We start from the raw sequence: 20,852 nt of genomic DNA on the forward strand, positions 1-20,852 counted from the left end.
GATTCTCCAGGCAAGAATACTGGAGTGGGCTGCCATTCCCTACTCCAGGGGGTCTTATAGTTTTCTGAATACGGGGATTTTCCTCCATATTTAGACTCATTCCGGCGGACTCTACTCTGTTTGGTGTGACTGTAAATGGGCTTGTTTTCTTAATTTCTCTGACAGCTCACTGTTACTGTACAGAAAGTGCAAGGGATTTCTGCGTATTTATTTTGTATCTTGCAACTTTACTGAACTCACTGATGAGCTCCAGTAGGTTTTTGGTAGTGTCTTTAGAATTTTCTATGTAAAACATCATGTCATCTGCAGATGGTGACAATTTTACTTCTTCCTTTCCAATTTAGATTCTTCTTCTTTTTTTGTCCGACTACTCTGCAGTGCAGGAAACCTGGGCTCAATCTCTGGGCTGGGAAGACCCTCCGGAGAAGGGGGATTTTAAAGATCTCTTATAGTGCGTGGCAAATAATAGGTGTTTAATAAATGTTGGTAAAAGAATGAATTATAAATCTTTATCAGAATTAGTGATCTTGTCCCAAACACTTTTTTCTCTGCCTAACAGAATACAGGAATGAAAAAAGGCTCTCACAGAAACCATTTAACTCAATCTCTTGGATGTATCGATGGAAATATTGAGAACTGGTGGGATCCATGGCCTGCCCTGGTTCACTGTGTAAAATCAGAGCACGGATTACAGCCTGTTCAGAGCAGACTCCAAGGCCTGAACTCTCCCCACTCCCCAGCACTCACGTCCCATCCCTTTCCCGCAGGCAAACATACAGACTCCATGAATCCCCGTAGAAGCACAGGAATGCTGCAAGATGCCACGCTGCCTGCTCCAGCCCCCTGTGGACGCCCCCTGGTCCCGGGGTCACCCACCACAGCACAGGAACAGCAGCGATTCAGCTCAGAGAAGTATCTCCTTTCATTCCAAAGATACCTAAAACCTAGGAGTGGCCTTCCTCCAATACTGGGCTATGGGTTGGTTTTCTGTTCAGAGAACAAGCCACCTGGTACTACCCAACGATGAAAGAAGAACACTGCATTTTGGGGGGTGGGTAATGCCTTAACTGAAGGCCTCCTAAATAAAGGGAGAGAGGACAGGACCCAGCATTCACTACAGACGTGGCACGCGCTGGGGTGCTTCCCATGCGTCCTCAGTGTGCCCTAAGGGGTCAGCATCATTACTCTTCTACAGGGAGGAGAGAAGGACCAGGGGCCCTCTGTTAACCTGCCCAAGGCACTACACTGGAGCCCGCACTGGAATCCTCTCTTCTTCCAAAGCTGATGCTCTTTGTATCGTTAAAGAGCTTTTCATTTGCTCTTTGTATTATTAAAGAGTTTTTCTGTTGATGTTCCAAGATGTATCCATTCATTAGTAATAGCTAAGTAATCTGTCTGTATAGTCAAAGCTATGTAGTCATGTACAGATGTGAGAGTTGGTACATGGAGAAGGAAATCAATCCTGAATACTGAACAACAAGTAATCTATGTCATTGGTTGCTGGGAAAGTAAGCTAAATTAGGTGTCAGCTGCTAATGTTCAGTTCAGTTCAGTTCAGTCACTCAGTCATGTCTGACTCTTTGAGACCCCATGGACTGCAGCACGCCAGGCCTCCCTGTCCATCACCAACTCCCGGAGTCCACCCAAACTCATGTCCATTGAGTCGGTGATGCCATCCAGCCATCTCATCCTCTGTGGTCCCCTTCTCCTCCTGCCTTCGATCTTTCTTGGCATCAGGGTCTTTTCAAATGAGTCAGCTCTTCGCATCAGGTGGCCAAAGTATTGGAGTTTCAGCTTCAACATCAGTCCTTCCAATGAACACCCAGGACTGATCTCCTTTAGGATGGACTGGTTGGATCTCCTTGCAGTCCAAGGGACTCTCAAGAGTCTTCTCCAACACCACAGTTCAAAAGCATCAATTCTTCTGCTCTCGGCTTTCTTTATAGTCCAACTCTCACATCCATACACGACTATTGGAAAAACCATAGCCTTGACTAGACGGACGTTTGTTGACAAAGTAATGTCTCTGATTTTTAATATGCTGTCTAGGTTAGTCATAACTTTCCTTCCAAGGAGTAAGCATCTTTTAATTTCATGGCTGCAATCACCATCTGCAGTGACTTTGGAGCCCAGAAAAATAAAGTCTGACAGTTTCCCCATCTATTTCCCATGAAGTGATGGGACCGGATGCCATGATCTTTGTTTTCTGAATGTTGAGCTTTAAGCCAACTTTTGCACTCTCCTCTTTCATTCATCAAGAGATTCTTTAGTTCTTCACTTTCTGCCATAAGGGTGGTGTCATCTGCATATCTGAGGTTATTGATATTTCTCCTGGCAATCTTGATTCCAGCTTGTGCTTCTTCCAGCCCAGCGTTTCTCATGATGTACTCTGCACAGAAGTTAAATAAGCAGGGTGACAATATACAGCCTTGACGTACTCCTTTCCCTATTTGGAACCAGTCTGTTATTCCATGTCCAGTTCTAACTGTTGCTTCCTGACCTGCATACAGATTCCTCAAGAGGCAGGTCAGGTGGTCTGGTATTCCCATCTCTTTCAGAATTGTCCACAGTTTGTTGTGATCCACACCGTCAGAGGCTTTGGCACAGTTGCTAATGTAGTCTTAGCCTAACTTGGCTAGTGTACCTCCTCCTCCTCTTTGATATACTAAACTGGTCCTTTCATCCTTAATTGGTGGCTTAATGATCTCTGTCTTTTAATACAAAAAGGTGAGGTACAAATTATAAGTAAATGAAGCTCATTCTTTACCCGGGACCAATACCTGTTAATATATCTGCTTCCTTTCCATTTTAACTGGAGCAAATTCAAAACATAACTGTTAACCAAACTCTGATCCTTGCTCTGGAATACAAAGCCCTCTCCACTTCAGACAATTCCTTTGGGGATTCATGGCCCATTGGAGTCTACACAAGTTGCTTAACTGCCCCCAAATTATTACCTCAACTAAAACAGGATCTACACAGACGATCATTAATGTCCCTATCCTTGTCTGGAAGAATCTCATCTCTTGCCAGAAGTAGCCTCTTCAGATGAAACTGGATGATCCCCTGGCCATGGTGATTAGAGATAACAATGGCTCATTTGGGAAATATTTGGGGGGAATTAAAAAGCTGAGATATAGCCTCTCGGTTCTGCAAGCTTCTGGAAACAAAGGCAGAAAGGGGAGGACACCAAAAGCATCCACATAGCAGACTAAGTTTGCTTCCTGCCCAGGCAGCGCACGTGTGAGGGTACACAGTCCTGTCTGTGGACAAGACCTCTGTGCAGTGCAGGAGTGAGCTTCATCAGCCCCGCTCCACTGGAGGGGATTCTGCGCTGTTTATTCCCAGCGTCACTCAGAAACATCCCTGTTTACAAGTGACTTGGTGCCGCCCCAAATCGCAGTCCATTTGGTTTCTGGTTTAGACTTGCTTTACTTTAAAGCCTTCTTTGCAGTTCTTACATGCCTTTACCGTACTCACCAGTGTAAGCACTGCAGTGTAGCAGAGTCCATCATTCACTCACGTTTGTTGAGCACTTTCTGGTGCCAGGACTGTGCTTGGCAATGGCATTAAAAAATGCAGACAGTCCCAGTCCTCAAACTGAACAGATAATGTGATGATATCCATCATCATTATCTTTATACTCATGTATTCATCACTCCTTTTTCTTTATAGTTTTCCTGTATAATGTCTTTTTAAACAACATATTACATTTCCCAGTTTTGGTCATTATATATAAGAAATCATATTGTATGTATTCTATGCCTAGCTTTTTTTGCTTGACATTATGTCTTGAGACTCATCCATACTGATGTAGATAGCTGTAATTCATTCATTTTTGACCACTGTATAAAATTCCATTCAAAGTATATGGATCAGTTCAGTTCAGTTCAGTCACTCAGTCGTGTCCGACTCTTTCATTCATTTCTGACCATTGTATAAAATTCTATTCAAAGTATATGGATGCTGCTGCTGCTGCTGCTGCTAAGTCGCTTCAGTCGTGTCCGACTCTGTGCGACCCCATAGACGGCAGCCCGCCAGGCTCCGCCATCCCTGGGGTTCTCTAGGCAAGAACACTGGAGTGGGTTGCCATTTCCTTCTCCAAAGTATATGGATAGGCCACAATTAATCCGTTCTTCTACTGATAGGCAATTGGGATGTTTCCAGTTATTTTGCTATGACAAATGATGCTGCAATGAAGAGTTTGAAATGTGGGTCCTGGTACACATTCATAAGTTTCTCTAAACTATACACCAGGAGTAGAATTGCATGCACATTTTCAAAATATTCTATTTTTCATTCTGTTTCTAATCATTCTTCCTTATTCTTAATGACCAAATGTTAATTTAACAGTGTATGCACTAAGCCATGTCTATGGTTGAACATCTAAAGTTCGTCTCCACTTTTTAAACTTTACATACAACTCGGGGAAAGATTTTTTTTTCCACACAAAAATTTCTGCTTTTTAGGTCATTTTCTTATGAGGGATTTCTGGAAGTGGATCCCTTGAATCAAGACTGAACTGATTTACATTCAATGAGCGAGAGGATTATGGCTGAAATATAGAAAGGAATCTGCATCCTAGGAGCCATCAATCTTTTTGGGACCATAGATCCTCTAGAGACTATGATTAAGAGTATGGACCTTTTCTCCAGGAAAAAAAAAAAAAGACATACAAACTGTTTATGTTCACAAGTAAGCATTGCACACTTGTGTTCACAATTTCAAGTTTCTCAGACCCTCTGAATCGTGTATGCTGACATTTCTATTAAATAAGACTTACTGTCTTACCCACTGAATACAAAATTTCTTATACTGCTTCACCAAATAAGTTCAGATCAACTATTGCACCTGTCAAGTACTTTTTGTTTTAAACCACCATTTACTGAGTACCCACAGTATGCCAGCACTGTGCCAGATACTAGAGACGAAAGAGCATGTGCTCCTGGCTTCAAGGATTACAGTTTACCAAGGAAGACATAACAGAACAAGTATTTTTAATAAAATATGTGCAATAGGAGAATTCTTCTTTAGGCCAACGGGGGTATATGTTAAGGACTTATCAACCCTCTTTTATCAAGCGGTTGCAAAGAATGAATAAACATTTTCCAGGACATTATAGATAGAAGAGACAGTACCAACAAAGGGGAAAAGACATCATATAACCTGGCAAATACAGGAAAGTATACATTATTTTAATACGGTTGGTAGTGAGCATAAGGAAGGGTTAAGACTCTTCCTTATCTGGAGCAGAGATTAAAGTGAAGTTAAAGTTGCTCAGTCGTATCTGACTCTTTGTGATCCCATGGACTATACAGTCCATGGAATTCTCCAGGCAAGAATAGACTGCATAGCCTTTCCCTTCTCCAGGGGATCTTCCCAACCCAGGGATTGAACCCAGGTCCCCCACATGGCAGGAGGATTCTTTAGCAGCTGAGCCACAAAGGAAACCCAAGAATAGTAGAGTGGGTAGCCTATCCTTTCTCCAGTGGTTCTTCTTGACCCAGGAATTGAACTGGGGTCTCCTGCATTGCAGGCAGATTCTTTACCAACTGAGCTTTCAGGGATGCCCAGTGGATATCATAGAAAGACAGAAAGAAAGTGACATCACTCAGTCGTGTCCCCATGGACTGTAGCCTACCATGCTCCTCCGTCCATGGAATTTTCCAGGCAAGAGTACTGGAGTGCTTTGCCATTTCCTTCTCCAGAGGATCTTCTGGACCCAGGAATTGAACTCAGTCTCCCTCATTGTAGGCAGACGCTTTAATGTCTGAGCTACCAGGGAAGTCCAATGGATCTCATAGGGGACAGTTATTAAACAAGATTATATGTTAATATATGCTTTTTGCTTCAGGGTGTTTTGAGAGGGGGAATATTCTTCGTGTGGCATTTTTTTCCCCTAAGTGGAAAACATTCTTTAAAGGAACTTCTTGAAACAGAAAGCATGATCAATAAACGCAGGACACAAAGATTTTCAAGAAGCAGTTTGAAAATAAGTGATCTGTGACACATATTAAAAGACTTCCAACAACTGTGACCACATAAAAAAGTAAAACAGCAAATCTACAACAGGTACAAATTATATACATTTATTTTTTAATAATTTTAAATAACACTCTTGTATAAATTCTTTCTTATATTCAAATCATACACAAATTTAGAAATGCATCATGAAGCCTAGTCCAGCATATGTATGAGACATGTTTTTAAGATGTGCGTTAGAATTTTAGTGACATAAATACGATTTTAATGTTTCAGAAACACTCCCAATTGCTTGGGCGGAAATTTAACGTATTACAGAGTGCTTGTGCCTAGCATGAAGTCGCTTTAAATCAGTCAGCTCTCAGGCTAGTGCAGGCCTCAGGCCTGGTCTCGCGTTCTAGAGCTGCTGGTACAGTTACTGCAGATGGTTCCCAGTGGCCTTTGAAAAAGCATCATTCGACCTCTGACACTCTGGGGATCTGTAGCCTTTTTAGTTCACGTGGTATCGTTTGATTTCTTCAGGTGAACCAGTGTGCTCTTCCTGCTTCTTCCCTTGGCGTAGTCACTGGCTCAAGGTTGAGGGAAAACTTACACTAACCTCCCGTCACTCCCCTGCACACACCAAACTCGTTTCAGCTCCCAAACTCCTATCGAGACGATCATAACAGACCAAAGGCTCTTCGTCGATGAGGCCAGAGATGCTTCCTTTGCTCTAACGGGTTACCTTGGGTTGCTTTTTAGTTTTCCGAAATTTTTGTGGGAGCTTTCTTTCCTTGTGGTATATAAATTGAACTCCTTCCCACATACCTCAAAATATAAGAACCAGGGAATGTTCATAATCAGAGGTGCTATGTTGACCGTATGTCCTACAAAGAAAGACAGGACCAAAGTGAATGATTTAATAATGCGGTCCAAACTAGTGCTGTCAGTAGGAAGGGCTGTCGTTTCAGCTCTCTGGCTCCAGAGCAGCACAAGAAGGGCTACATGTCCTCCAGGCACTCAGCTGGCCACAGCGAGCCGCAGGTCACTGAGTGCTGCTTAACGGTCAAAGTCTCCAGGAATCCTGGGGCGAGAGTGCAGACATACAACGCGATGCTTCCACAAATCCTCTCCCCCACAAACCTCTCTCCTCCCATTCCGTGTCAGCTCTGTTCGCTCTTAAAATTCAGGTTCCCTAAAAGTAACACATTAAGTCCACAGGACCTTAGTATACATGAGGTTTAGTTTTATCATCATTTTTCTCTGTAACTAGAGAAATTCTATTAGTAAGACACCTCTGGGAGCTAGAGGACAGCAGTAGGGAGGGGAAAGTAAAGGAGGACAGACACACTTCTCAACACTACCCAGGACACATGACTGTCAGAAATGCACAGGGCTCACTGCAATGAATTAATGAAGATGAAAATGTCATCCCACAGCAGTATCTGTCATTCGTCAATCAGATTCACACTAGTCTCACCACATTTGAAAATAAACACATCCCTACTTCTGAGACACTCTTAGTCTTTCTAAAGGATGTATGGGACCCTGGTGCGTGGGGATCACACTTCTAGCGGAATGACTGCTGTGCAAGGCATTTTTCTCAGGCCAATTTCCTAGAGTGATTTTGGTGGTAGATCACTTCATGATGGATTTCTACTTTAGAGCAAAATTACCTCCACCAGCAGAAACACAGAACACTAAAGAATATTATTTAAAATAGATTTTAAGAGCTTAATTTTTTCCACCAGGATAAATTAAGAACATGACCTAGGCTCTGTTCATAAATATGTAAACGTTCTTTGTGATTCGATTTTTGCAACTCCTTTTAACGTCTGTTTCAAGGAATGTCTACATAGCCAGAATCTGGACTGTTCGTTCAGCTTTGGCTCTTAGACCCCAACAAACTCTTTCTTTCTTTATTGTGTTAACTTCTGTGAACAAACGTTCATGTCCCACTATCCTCAATCCCTGGCTTTGAGGGCGTGATAGTCTGGGAAAGGCATATGTCACTTTACACAATTCCTTGGAACAGTCTCTAGACGCATATGTGGCAGCTGCTGGGGAAATCGGGTTTTCTTTCCCTGCATGGAAAGATCAGTTTCCTTTTATGAAGCACAGACTGGTATTTTTATTTTCTTATCACCAACACTGGCTTCAGAGAGTAATCCTCCATGTTCTTTCTGCAAAGTCCTTCGTGGCTATATAGCCCTGGATTGTACCTTGTATTTACAAAAATCAGAAACGTTCACAGATGGGATTCTTCCTCCCAGCCTTCCAATGTCTGCAGCTGGGTCATTTCTGCACAAGCATACAGCTGAAAAAAACATGTGCTTCTGAGTTAGGAGTCCTGATTCCAAGCCTAATAACATACGGTGTAGCCTTGAACACGACATTTAACCTCACCGATAACTGGGAACAACAATTACTTCCTCAAAGGCTTGTGGTGAGGAACGAAGGACACAGGTACAGAAAGCCGCCTTGCAAACTGCAGAGGGCTATAGAAACATTATCTGATTTTAATGTGATCTCTCTTTCATGAGCAATGGCCAGATATCCAGAGCCTCTCCAGTTACTAGAAGTAGATTATCTGCCTGTACATCCTCCAGAGCATCGTCTCCAACTGCAGAGGGCTATAGAAACATTATCTGATTTTAATGTGATCTCTACTTTCATGAGCAATGGCCAGATATCCAGAGCCTCTCCAGTTACTAGAAGTAGATTATCTGCCTGTACATCCTCCAGAGCATCATCTCCAACTGCAGAGGGATGACCAAATTCCAGGTTTTTCTCTGGAGAAGTCAGGTAGGGTGATCAGCTTGGCAGGGGTTCGTAGGTTTAATTTTTGCTTTTTTTTTTTTCTAACTACTTGACAGTTTGTTATTCCTCCTAATAAATATCTGCATTTGACTTCTGGTTGTTTTTCCTGGCTTTCCTTAATCTACAATCTGTCAACATCATAATTAGAGGAGAGCAAAGGCAGAGATGGCCTCAAAGAAAAAACTGCGTCTAAATGCAATGCCTGACTATACCCTCTCAACCACGGAGCCACCTTCCAGCCAGACAGGAAGATACAAGAACTGCAGCATGCAGGACGTGGTCCACACCCCGTGGCATCTGAGTGACCGGCTACATTCAAATGCAGGAGTATTTGGGGGTGGGAGAGAATATAAATAGTTCACAGGTACGATATTTCACAGCGGATCCCAAGTGATATGATGGCTTTTCTTTTGGAGCTAAAACATTTCTTCCTTTGGAAGACTATTGTTACTTAAAAAAAATTTTTTAATAAGCATGTGTTTGTTCTACTTTAATCTATGTAAAATATAGAGAAGCTAATGTCTAAACAGGTGAGTAGTTTGGAGAATGCAGTCTTGTGTCCCAGCTTAACAATCATTGTCTTCAAAATCTATTGCTTGAATCTATAGGAAGTCAAAGACGATAGAACTCTACTTTTAGACTGAAAAAGGGAAAAATTAGAAACATCCAACCTCTTATAAATTTCAACAATGTCAAAAGAGGGACTAAAAATCACTGATGCTCACCAGAGTCCCAGCTCTAGCAATATTGCCATCTATTTTACAGTATTTTAACCCCATATTTTCTTTTTACAACGCCATTAACTGCTATACAAATAAATTCTAGATGATAAAATAAGACATGATTTTTTTTTACAAATAGATACAAATACAATGCTGAGCAGATATTCTACATTAACTATATACACCTTATTTCTCTAGAGGCAGGAGTATTCCTTCTTTTTAAACAATTTATCATTTACACTGAGGCCTTAAGGAGAATCATCAGCTTTATGCTTTCCCAGACATTGCCTTCCTCTCTCTACCATTAGAAGCTTATCCTGTGCTTTCATCTTATTATTGAGCAAAAACTCTGGAAAGAAAAATCAAACCCTTCTAAAGATCTTCTTGGGACTTCACTGCCCCTATTATAGAAACAATCAAGATTGTGTATTATGACACAGCCCAAATATCAGCTTTTCCTCAAGGATGTCTTTTAGTCCAGTAAAATGAATATCCTTCCTGGCCTTCCTTTATCAAGAATGGAGATAAAGTCTTCTGGCAGTCCTTTCCCCTCCACATCCATCATCCTGTTTCCACTGATGGTGAACATTCCCGCAGGAATCTGTTTGGAGGTCAAAGCGGACTGGGGCTGCACTGAGAGGCCCAGCCTTCTACCCTCCCATGTGGTTCGGTACAAAAATACACTTTACTTCAAGTCCTCATCGTCAGTGACTGCTTCAGATCTTCATGGGAAAACTAAGAGTAACAGGCTAAGTACATTACACGTTTGTACCTGAAAATTTCCGACGCACTACATGCCTTTGCTTTCTCATCTCAGCGACTCTACCCAGGCTGTGGCGCAGAGAATGATGCTGTCTTAGTAAGCACTGTGGCCTTAAAGTCCAGGAGAACAGCTCTGGCTCCTCCTCAGGCTTTATAGTTATGCATTGGGGTCGTCAGGGTCAGCTGCCCGTTGGGAGCCACTTCATTGCCATCATCTTCCAACAATCCTGACACATCTGCGTTGGGAATGCTGTCGTGGTAGCTGCTGAAACTGATATTGTCTTCTTTCAGCTCAATGGTCCAAAAGGGGGCGTTGAGTTTCCGGTTTTGGTACTCCCGGTACATATACACAGCCCCCACAAACCCCATCAGCAGCACCACCACAATGATGATGACTGTCAAAATGATGATGTTAAATTGGGTCCATGACACGTCCGCTAAGGCCGACGTGCTGTTTTCTGCAGAGCTTACTGAAAAGATAGTCTGCGGGGTGGTAGGGGTAAAGGTGCTATTTATAACAGGGGTGGGCACTGATGTGGTCAAAGAGGCATTGGAAACCAAAATGGTAGAACCTTCAGGTGTTGGAACAATAACTTCTGAAAATAAAAACAGAGAATGAAATGTAAAAGACAAAATATCTGGTTTTAAGAAACAATAAAAGAAATACACATGGGAGTGGAAGTTGATATGGGATGTTGACATGATACTCTGCTTTAAAGTAATGTTAAAGTAAGTTAAAAAATAATTTCTCAAGAAATATAGTGGAAAGAATCAGGGTCTAGAAAACTAGATTATTACACCCATGGCTGTTATCCAAAACGTATATAATATCCATACTAAAATCTTTGGGAAAATTCTAATGTTGGAGTTTTCCATCCTCCTGTACTCTTGAATAGATTCATACAAATTCCTGAAAAGGTAGTAAGTATGTCACTAGTGACTTCTAAATCACTTTGTTAAAAGTGAAAGGGATAGCTAATACTCGTTTGAACTAAAATAAGTTCAGCATGTCTGATGGCACTTCATAAAGGTAAAATTCTCTTTAATGGAGGCAAAAACAAAATAGGGGAAATTGCATTTCTAGTTGCTTCTGAAAAACACAATTTAAATGGCCATAGTTGACATCAGCTGAGAGAGAAAACAGCCATTGCCAGCATAGTGATTTTTCCTTTAAATAGATATAGTTATTTTACAACTAAGGTACTATACTGTGTACTTCTAATGCAGCATAGCTCAGTAGAAATACCAAAAGCTTTGGGATCAAGTAGAACTGTGTAGCAATAAATAAGTGAGCCAATCTTGTTAAAACTGAGATTCCTCACCTATGAAATGGGAATAACGGTATCTATTTTACAGAGTCCTTGGGAAGGATTAAATAAAGTATAGAACATCGTTACATTTAATGTCCATAGTGCGTGGCACATACTAGGCACTCGATGAAATGATCCCTGTTATCATCACAATTCATCACCACAGCCGGCACACCAATCCACCCTAAAAAGAGGCATGTCTTACATTCCCTAATAGCTAATAAGAAAAGTCATCACAGCCTGGTCAGCTAAATACGGACAAGGCGTACGCCTCCAGTGGGAAAGAAAATTGAGTGGCAGGTTCTCTGGACTAGGGATAGGGTTCAATCTGAGTGTTTGAGCCTTGATCACAGCAGAATAAGGATATCAAGAAAATGGTACAAGACTAACTCTTGCCAAAGGGCAACTGTATCAGCCCAGGATTCGGCTTCTGTCAGAATATCAAAGAACAGTTTATAGAAGAGCATGGTCTGATCTCTATGACCTAAGTAAGTCTGAATATCCCCAACTCATCCCAAATTTCTAATCATTAATTTTTATCTGAATCCTTACTGAACTTCCCTATAAGAAACATTTTGCCACGTGAGTAACTTTTTTCTTTCAAAAATGAAGGAATATTTTTACTATTTCCTCCATCAGGTGGGAAAACTTAGGCTCAAAGTTAGGACAGAAGCTGGAATAAATTCTTATTTCTCAGCTAACTTCTAGTCAAGTTGTAGGTTTCTACTTAAAAAGATCTTTGATGATCCCTGGAAGTGATGAGACTACAGGAAGCAAAAGATAAAAGAAACGACAGGACTTTAAATTATTAAAATAAAAACAGATGAGAAGATGTGAGAACACCGCAATGACTTCATCATGGTCCTCAAACTTCTGGAGTTGACTCTGGAGTCTCAGCAGAGCAGCAGGAATAGAAGGGAATCTCTTTGGGCAAATCTCTATCGAAATCTATTTCCCAAAAAAACTTCCCTGGTGGGACTGGAAGGTTTTACAAAGCTAAAAGTAGTTGTCCTGACATTTTCCTTGCTAGGTTAAGATATTAACTGTACACCCTTAGGCGAAGTTTTACCTTTCGTGATGCAGTTTCCCTCGAGGTCTCGATCGTAACCGTCCAGGCAGTTTTCACACCAAAAGCCGGTGGTGTTGTGGAGGCAGCTGATGCACTCCCCGCTCTCGGGCTCACAAACCCTTGGAGTCTTAACTGGGTCCACGTGGCCGTGGCACTGGCACTCCACACAGATGCTGTCAGAATTATAGTAGCCGTGGTTACAGTCATTGCAGTTCTGGCCTGTGTAACCGTCTTTACACTGGACACATTCAGGTTCCGATTCACCCAACTCTAAAGAGCAAGAACACCAACATGGTTTAGTACAATTTCAAGTTGCTTCAAAATGCAAAACTACTACTAACCCCGCCCCTGCCCCCCCCACACATACAAAAAAACATTTTACAGCCTCCGCCTATTATCTCCTCTCAAACTTAAGAAACACATGGAATCCAAAGTAACAATTTACACTTTATTTATTAATTGTCCAGAAAACCTAAAGAGAACAAAAGAAGTACGCTCATCTACAGAATCTGAGTAGTTGAGATGGAGAGGCACTCGTAATTCTTTTATTTCTTCCTCTTTAATCGCGTAAGACAGGATAAAATACAGCTTTAACAACAACACTCGCATCCCTCCTTTGTGTCTCATTTCACAAATGCATTTACTGCAAAGCTTTACTGTTTTCATAACTCCCTTTCACCTACAGCATCTAGAACTTTCTACCTGCTGATCACTGACTCACTGATTTTTCCTCTAAAAATGAGTATTTAGAGAAAGGCCTTACTTATGATACAACTGCCTGTAGATGTCACTGCTGAACAAGGGCAGCGAAGACATTCTTTCGAGCCATCAGGACTCTGATAAAATCCTTCTGTGCATTCTTCACAGTGATCCCCTTCGCTGTTATCCTGGCAATTGAAACAAGCACCTAAAAGAAGCAAATCATTTTAAGAAGTTAAAGATTTACTGCAAAAGCACGGTAACTTTAAATAAATTATATGTACCTACAAACCAAAAAAACCTTAAGCGGAAACCAGAAAAAGTCACCCAACACAGGTCGCAGAGTTCAGTTTCTCTCCCATCTTACTCCTACACTGAACAGGCCTACAGCTCCGGTCCCTACTAGCCTGTAAATGCTTTAGGAAGGGGCTGGGTACATGACTAGAGCTGTAATAAGCCCTTGTTGATTGATTGACTACATACCGAAAGCAGGCCAACAATTTGCAAAGAAAAAAAAACCAACCTAAAGATCTATTAAAAGAAGAATAGATAAACTGTGTTATTTCCTTGGTTGGGATTCTGTAGCTAAATAAGGAAACTAGGCCTATATGTATGAATACACATAAATCCTACAAATATTGCATGGAAAAAAGCAAACTGCAGAATAATACATAAAAAAGGAGTGCTTAATTATTTTGTACAAATTAATTGATTTTTAAAATTTGGGGGGGAAATTTTGTACAAATTAATTGATTTAAAACATTATCATATGTGAAATAGATCGTCAGTCCAGGTTCTATGCATGAGACAGGGTGCTCAGGGCTGGTGCACTGGGATGACCCTGAGGGATGGGATGGGGAGGGAGGGTCAGGATGGGGAACACATGTACACCCGTGGCGGATTCATGTCAATGTATGGCAAAACCACTACAATACTGTAAAGTAATTAGCCTCCAATTAAAATAAATTTAAACAAATAATAAAAATGTATAAAATAACCTAAGTCCAAAATTAACCAATAACGTTACCCCCCACAGGAAGAACCTCAGAGCATATGAAGTATAATCACTCCTCCCTTGACCTAAATATATGAAAATAGTATATATTAATTCTATCTTTATTTCTCACAATTCCTTCTTATGCCTTGAGTTTTCTTAGTTGCATTTATCTAAAATATCCATATTACCCTCATTTAAAAGAGTGATTTATGCTTTGTAATTAATTCTATGTTCAGAGATTTTTCCTCTCAACTCAACAAACATTTATTCCTCTGCAAAAAAAATTAAAAAATAAAAATTTTTTTGGCAAATTGCAAGGAACGTGGGATCTTCGCTCCCCAGTCCGGGGTCAGATCTGCATCTCCCGCACTGGGAGCACCGAGTCTGGAGTCTCAACCACTGCACTGCCAGGGAAGGCCCCTGATCTACTGACTGAAGTAAAAATTTAAAAGCCATACTAAACAATACTAAGCAAATGGATACATAATACCCTAGGCAGAGTATTTTATTTGCCTTTGAATGCAATAAAAACTAACCATAGACTGAGAGGGTATAGGCAGGTTTTACGCCTTGTTTATCTCTGTAGAGGGAGGGAAGAAAAGGGAAGCAGGGAAGAAAAGAAAGAGGAGGGCTCCGACTCTATTTGGAAATTTTCTATTAAGCAAAATACCGAAATGTTAACAGTCCTCTAGGTGTGGGCACATGAGTGTCTGCCATATTATGCTCCATATGGCTTTATATTTTAACATTTAAAATAAAAATGAAAACAATAATGAAATGAAAAGGAAGGAGCCAAGCAAAGTTCTGTGTGTCTTAATAATACCCTTTGGTCCCCTATTAGAAGGACATTCGATGGGCACTGAAGGAGCATAATGTCTACAAACGGAACGAAACTGTATAGTATAATTTACATTCAAAGAGACACTCAGAACTACTATCACAGAAATGAGTAAAATCTATGTAGAAATCTAGGAAGACAATAAAAAGTTTACATGCTAAGCTAACTACAGTTCAATGCTAAAACCATCATAAATAATTTTATTTGATTCCTCTTCCTTACTAGTGAAATATTTACAAAAAAGAAGAGACAGAATGAGATTGTGTAATAAAATGATCTGACAACTGGAATATGATTTGAAAAACTAAAAGAATGATTAATATACATACAATTATTAACATACATGTCAACTCTCAACTCTTAAGCAATTACAGCAAAGTTCTTTGAAACTTCATGAACTTATCTAGAAAGACATTTAAAAATTTTTTATATGAACACTTAACCCTTAAATCACATTTGCATGTAAATATCACTTTTAATCATATAACTTTTAAGGTCTGATACTGCGAATGATATATTTCATATATACAACAAGTAGTATATCCTCATATAGTGACGAACACTTCAGGTACTGATTTCTTCCCAGATCCTATTATATCCTGATCCCTCTTTAGCTATGTATCTTCGTGACGATAAAAATAGCTGAAAAATACATACTAGGAAACTGTACATTCTTGTTGTAAAAATAAAATAATGTTAAAAGTCAAAGTGTTCTGCAGGCTGTAAAATACAAAACTTGCTTTATGTATAAAATCTGTCTACCTGCTCTCCCCATATTAAAAATGTTCAATGGAAATAATTACATATATATAATATTTTGCTCCTATAATGTTATGGACCTACATGCTTATTATTTTGGGACTTTCTACTATTCTAGAAAAGACCACAAACATCTGTCTCTCTGCTTATCACAATACAGTTCCACTCTCCTAAACCATTTATTTTAGAGCATTTTACATTTTCTCCAGAAAAATTTTTAATTTTGATTTGTTTTATGCCATAAGCTGCAATGAGAAGTCAATAAGAAAAAAATAACTCTACGTGGTGAGTATGTTATCTTAAAAGTAAGGATGAAAACAAGTATAACAACAGAATTCACAGGTTTTTGAAAACTCATCACTCTATGTTATTTAAAAATCACACGCACCTGGAACACAGCTAGAGAATAAGCAAGATTAATACGGACAGACCAGACATGAATACACCAGAATGCTCACTACAGGAGTGGGGGCGACTGTCAGGTAAGTGTTTTCCCCTTTAACTTTCAAAGTGTTTCTACTATGCACTTATCACTATTATTTTTACTATCTTAAATTCTTCTGATTATAAAATTAATACATTGTAAAGTATATCACATGCATACTATAAAACATTTCAAGAACTGAGTTCAATTCAGTCACTCAGTTGTGTCCGACTCTTTGCAACCCCATGGACTACAGGACGCCAGGCCTCCCTGTCCATCAGCAACTCCCAGAGCTTGCTCAAACTCAAGTACATCAAGTCGGTGATGCTATCCAACCATCTCATCCTCTGTCGCCCCCTTTTCCTCCTGACTTCAATCTTTCCCCAAATCAGGGTCTTTTCCAGTGAGTCAGTTCTTCACATCAGGTGTCCAAAGTATTGTAGTTTCAGCTTCCCCATCAGTCCTTCCAGTGAATATTCAGGATTGATTTCCTTTAGGATGGACTGGTTGGATCTCCTTGCAGTCCAAGGGACTCGCAAGAGTCTTCTCCAACACCACAGTTCAAAAGCATCAATTCTTCAGCGCTCAGCTTTCTTTATGGTCCAACTCTCACATCCATACACGACCACTGGGAAAACCATAGCCTTGACTAGACGGACCTTTGTTGGCAAAGTAATGTCTCTGCTTTTTAGTACGCTATCTAGGTTGGTCATAGCTTTTCTTCCAAGGAGCAAGCATCTTTTAATTTCATGGCTGCAATCACCATCTGCAGTGATTCTGGAGCCCAAGAAAATAAAGTGTCTCACTGTTTCCATTGTTTCCCCGTCTATTTGCCATGAAGCAATGGGACCAGATGCCGTGATCTAGGTTTTTTGAATGCTGAGTTTTAGGCCAGCTTTTTTACTCTCCTCTTTCACTTTCATCAAAGCTCTTTAGTTCCTCTTCACTTTCTGTCATAAGGGTGGTGTCATCTGCATATCTGAGGTTACTGGTATTTCTCCTGGCAATTTTGATTCCAGCTTGTGCTTCATCCAGCCTGGCATTTTCATGATGTGCTCTGCATATGTTAAATAAGCAGCCTTGATGTACAGCCTTTCCCAATTTGGAACCAGTCTGTTGTTCCATGTCCGGTTCTAACTGTTGCTTCTTGACCTGCATCCAGATTTCTCAGGAGACAGGTAAGGTGGTCTGGTATTCCCATCTCTTGAAGAATTTTCCCATCTCTTGAAGATGTTTGTTGTGATCCACACAGTCAGACTTTAGCATGCAACTTAAAAAGCATTTCATGTACAAAATTAAAGACTGATTTTTTATAATAAAAATAAAAATAACTTTAAAATCCATTTACAGTAGGAACTAATAATATGAATCTGCTTTTCTACCAGCTTACAAATCCTCTTTGGGAGGCAACATAGCATAAGAAAAATGATGTGTGTTTATCATTATCATGTATTTAATGTCAGATATGAGTTCTATTCTCAGCTGAACCTCTTCAACAAATAGCTTCCCTGAGTGAAACTGAAAGTTGCTCTGTCGTGTCCAACTCTGTGACACAATGGACTATACAGTCCATGGAATTCTCCAGGCCAGAATCCTAGAGTGGGTAGCTGTTTCCTTCTCCAGGGGATCTTCCAAACCCAGGGATTGAACCCAGGTCTTCTGCATTGCAGGCGGAATCTTTACCAGCTGAGCCACCAGGGAAGCTCAAGAATATTGGAGTGGGTAGCCTTCTCCAGGGGGTCTTCTCGACCCAGGTATTGAACCAGGGTCTCCTGCAGTGCAGGTGGATTCTTTACCAGCTGAGCTACCAGGGAAGCTTCTCTGAGTGACCTTCAGCAAATAGCTTCTCTGAGTTTCACTTTTTTAATCTGTAGAATGGAATCATAACTCCCTGCCCAATGATTTAATATATGTAAATATTTCGGAGGGTGAAAAACTGCTCCATAGGATATAGTGTTTTCTCTTTAAGCTTCAAATTCCTCATCTATAAATTAGGAAAGTTGAACCGGATGAGATCTAAATTCCTTTTAAAACCGGAAACTTGAGAATCTTTCGATCATGATAAATGATATGCTATGAGAATTAGCTGAAGTGTAACTTTGTTCGTTATGCTTTGCCTGGAACCTCCAAAATATAACAATACTGTCTTAAAATTCACATTTTCTTTGCTGAAAGATGGCCAAAGGAGCAAAAAAAAAAAAAAAGGAACTAGTGTTTCCTGAAGATGATCTCATGCTCCTTGGCTAAGCATCAAAAAAGTCTGGTGGGGGTGACCAAGAAAATAACTGGTCAAAGGAAAGAATGTAGGATTCCTTTCCAACCAAACTCAGTGACAAAGCTTTGGAAACATAAATCACCACCTGTAAAAAGCCTTTTCTTTCTTTATTTCACTATCTCTAGTTCACATATAACCTGTCAGAAATGCAGCAAGTTATTTCGTTTTTTTTTTAAAAATGCCTAATCTTCTCTACTGAGCAGAAGGCAAACTTTATCCTGTTAAACAGAAAGAAGGACAGCCTAAGGAAACAAGGCAGCGGGTAACAGAATCACCATAAGGTCCGAAAGAAAGCCAGAGGCCAAGAAAACCTAGTTATGGAAGGCAGTTTGAATTTTATTCGAAGAGGGATGGGAAGCCTTTGGCGGGTTTGAGCATGGGAATGACATGATCCGGTTTTACATTTTTAAAAGATCATTCTGGTTGTTATGTGGAGACTGGACTGTGGTAGAGAGGGGCTCAGAGGATCGGGACAAGAAAAGGGGCAGAATGATCAGATGAGAGACAGTGAAAACAGTTTCGAGAGGTGACAGTTGGTTAGACAAGGAGGATAGCAATGAAGGTCACGCTGAATGGCAGGCTGAGCAGAACTCGCTGACGGACTGGATATTTACAACGCATGCACACGTGCTGAGTCGCTTAGTCATGTTCACTGCTTTGCGATCCCATGGACTGAAGCTCTCCAGGCGCCTCTGTCCATTCTCCAGGCAAGAATACTGAAGTGGGTTGCCATGCCCTCCTCTGGGGGATCTTCCTGACTCAAGAGATTGAACCCACATCTCTTATGTCTCCAGCATTGGTAAATAGGGTTTTTATCACTAGTGCCACCTGGGAAGCCCCAGATATTTACAAAAAGGAAGAGCAAATATGACTCGTGTGGTGCCAGTCACCAAATGAAGAACACGAGGGGCAAAGTAGGCTTAGCGTATAGAGTAAAATCAAGAGCTGTTTTGGATGCGTCAGGCTACAGTGCCACACGGAGCGCTCAAGTGAAGATGTCAAGGGCACTGTTAGAGCTCTGAGTGTAGCAACCAAGGGAGAAATGTAAATCTGGTTATCAGAACATTTGCAGATGGCACTTAAATTCAAAGGACTGAATGAGATCATGCAGGGAAAGTATAAATGCAGAAGACAAACGTGTCAAGACAAACTTCAGACACTCCAGGGCTTATAGCTGAAAAGAAGATCTAGCAGAAGTGATCATGAAAAAAAGGGGGGAAATGGGTGATATCCTAAAGTGAAGAAGGTCACTGAGTGATGAAGGAGTGGGCAAGCCCGTCAAGCTGCTGAGGTCAAGGTACTCACCATGTGACACTATGAATACACGAAGGCACCTTAAATCCTCACAGAGAAGTATACGCTATGTGAACATGGTGAAGTGAAAGTCGCTCAGTCGTGTCCGACTCTTTGCAACCCCATGCAGTCCATGGAATTCTCCAGGCCAGAATACTGGAGTGGGTAGCCTTTCCCTTCTCCAGGGGATCTTCCCAACCCAGGCATCGAACCCAGGTCTCCCATATTGCAGGAGGATTCTCTACCAGCTGAGCCACAAGGGAAGCCCATGTGAACATAAAATTTTAGCTCAAAAATAACAGTCCACCTACCTCCATTTTAAGGGAAATATGTGTTGAAGAAAGAAAATCTATAAAAATACAGGAGAACAGAAAGAAGAAAAAAAAATCACCGAAGAAATCTGTTATTAAGATTTTGAATACTTTTCCTTGAATCTCTCTTTTACATGGAGAAGTTTTGGGCTTTGCTTCTTAGACAGGCTAAATACAGGCACATGTAATTGTCCTGCTTCGTTCTCTCTCTCATGTTGGTGTCCAACTCTCTGGGACCCTAGGGACTGTGGCCCACCAGGCTCCTCTGTCCATGGGATTCTCCAGGCAAGAATACTGAGTGTGTTGCCATTTCCTTCTCCAGGGGATCTTTCCGACCCAGGGACTGAACCCAAGTCTCCTGAATTACAAGCAGATTCTTCACCACTGAGCCACCTGGGAAGCCTATTTATTGTTGCTTGTAATGAGCCAGGCTCTGGATAAACATATTGCACTGAATCTTCATAACATAGCATTAGGCAGTTACTGCTATAATACCAAATTCCTAAGTGAAAAGACTAAGTAATTAGTCCAAGGTAAGTCAAGATTTCATTTTCTGTGCTCTTATAGTGTACTGCCTAGATAACTTGATTTGCTTCATTTTCTGTTGTTAGA

The 20,852-nt window shown here is 40.8% G+C and overlaps 1 protein-coding gene across 1 annotated transcript in view; it reads right to left on the minus strand.

The window, feature by feature from the left end:
• Positions 1–6,073: 6,073 nt before the first annotated feature.
• The window catches only part of MEGF9 (multiple EGF like domains 9), an 80,886-nt gene continuing 66,107 nt past the window's right edge, over positions 6,074–20,852 (minus strand). Inside the window, exons 4-6 of the mRNA XM_027550660.1 lie at positions 13,408–13,551; positions 12,645–12,914; positions 6,074–10,861 (exon numbers count right to left, since the gene is read on the minus strand). Of these exons, the coding sequence (XP_027406461.1) occupies positions 10,410–10,861; positions 12,645–12,914; positions 13,408–13,551 (866 nt within the window). The 3' untranslated portion in view covers positions 6,074–10,409. The remainder of the gene's footprint in view (positions 10,862–12,644; positions 12,915–13,407; positions 13,552–20,852) is intronic.

This window comes from Bos indicus x Bos taurus, chromosome 8 (genome assembly GCF_003369695.1).
Source record: "Bos indicus x Bos taurus breed Angus x Brahman F1 hybrid chromosome 8, Bos_hybrid_MaternalHap_v2.0, whole genome shotgun sequence".
Classification (NCBI taxonomy): Eukaryota; Metazoa; Chordata; class Mammalia; order Artiodactyla; family Bovidae; genus Bos; species Bos indicus x Bos taurus.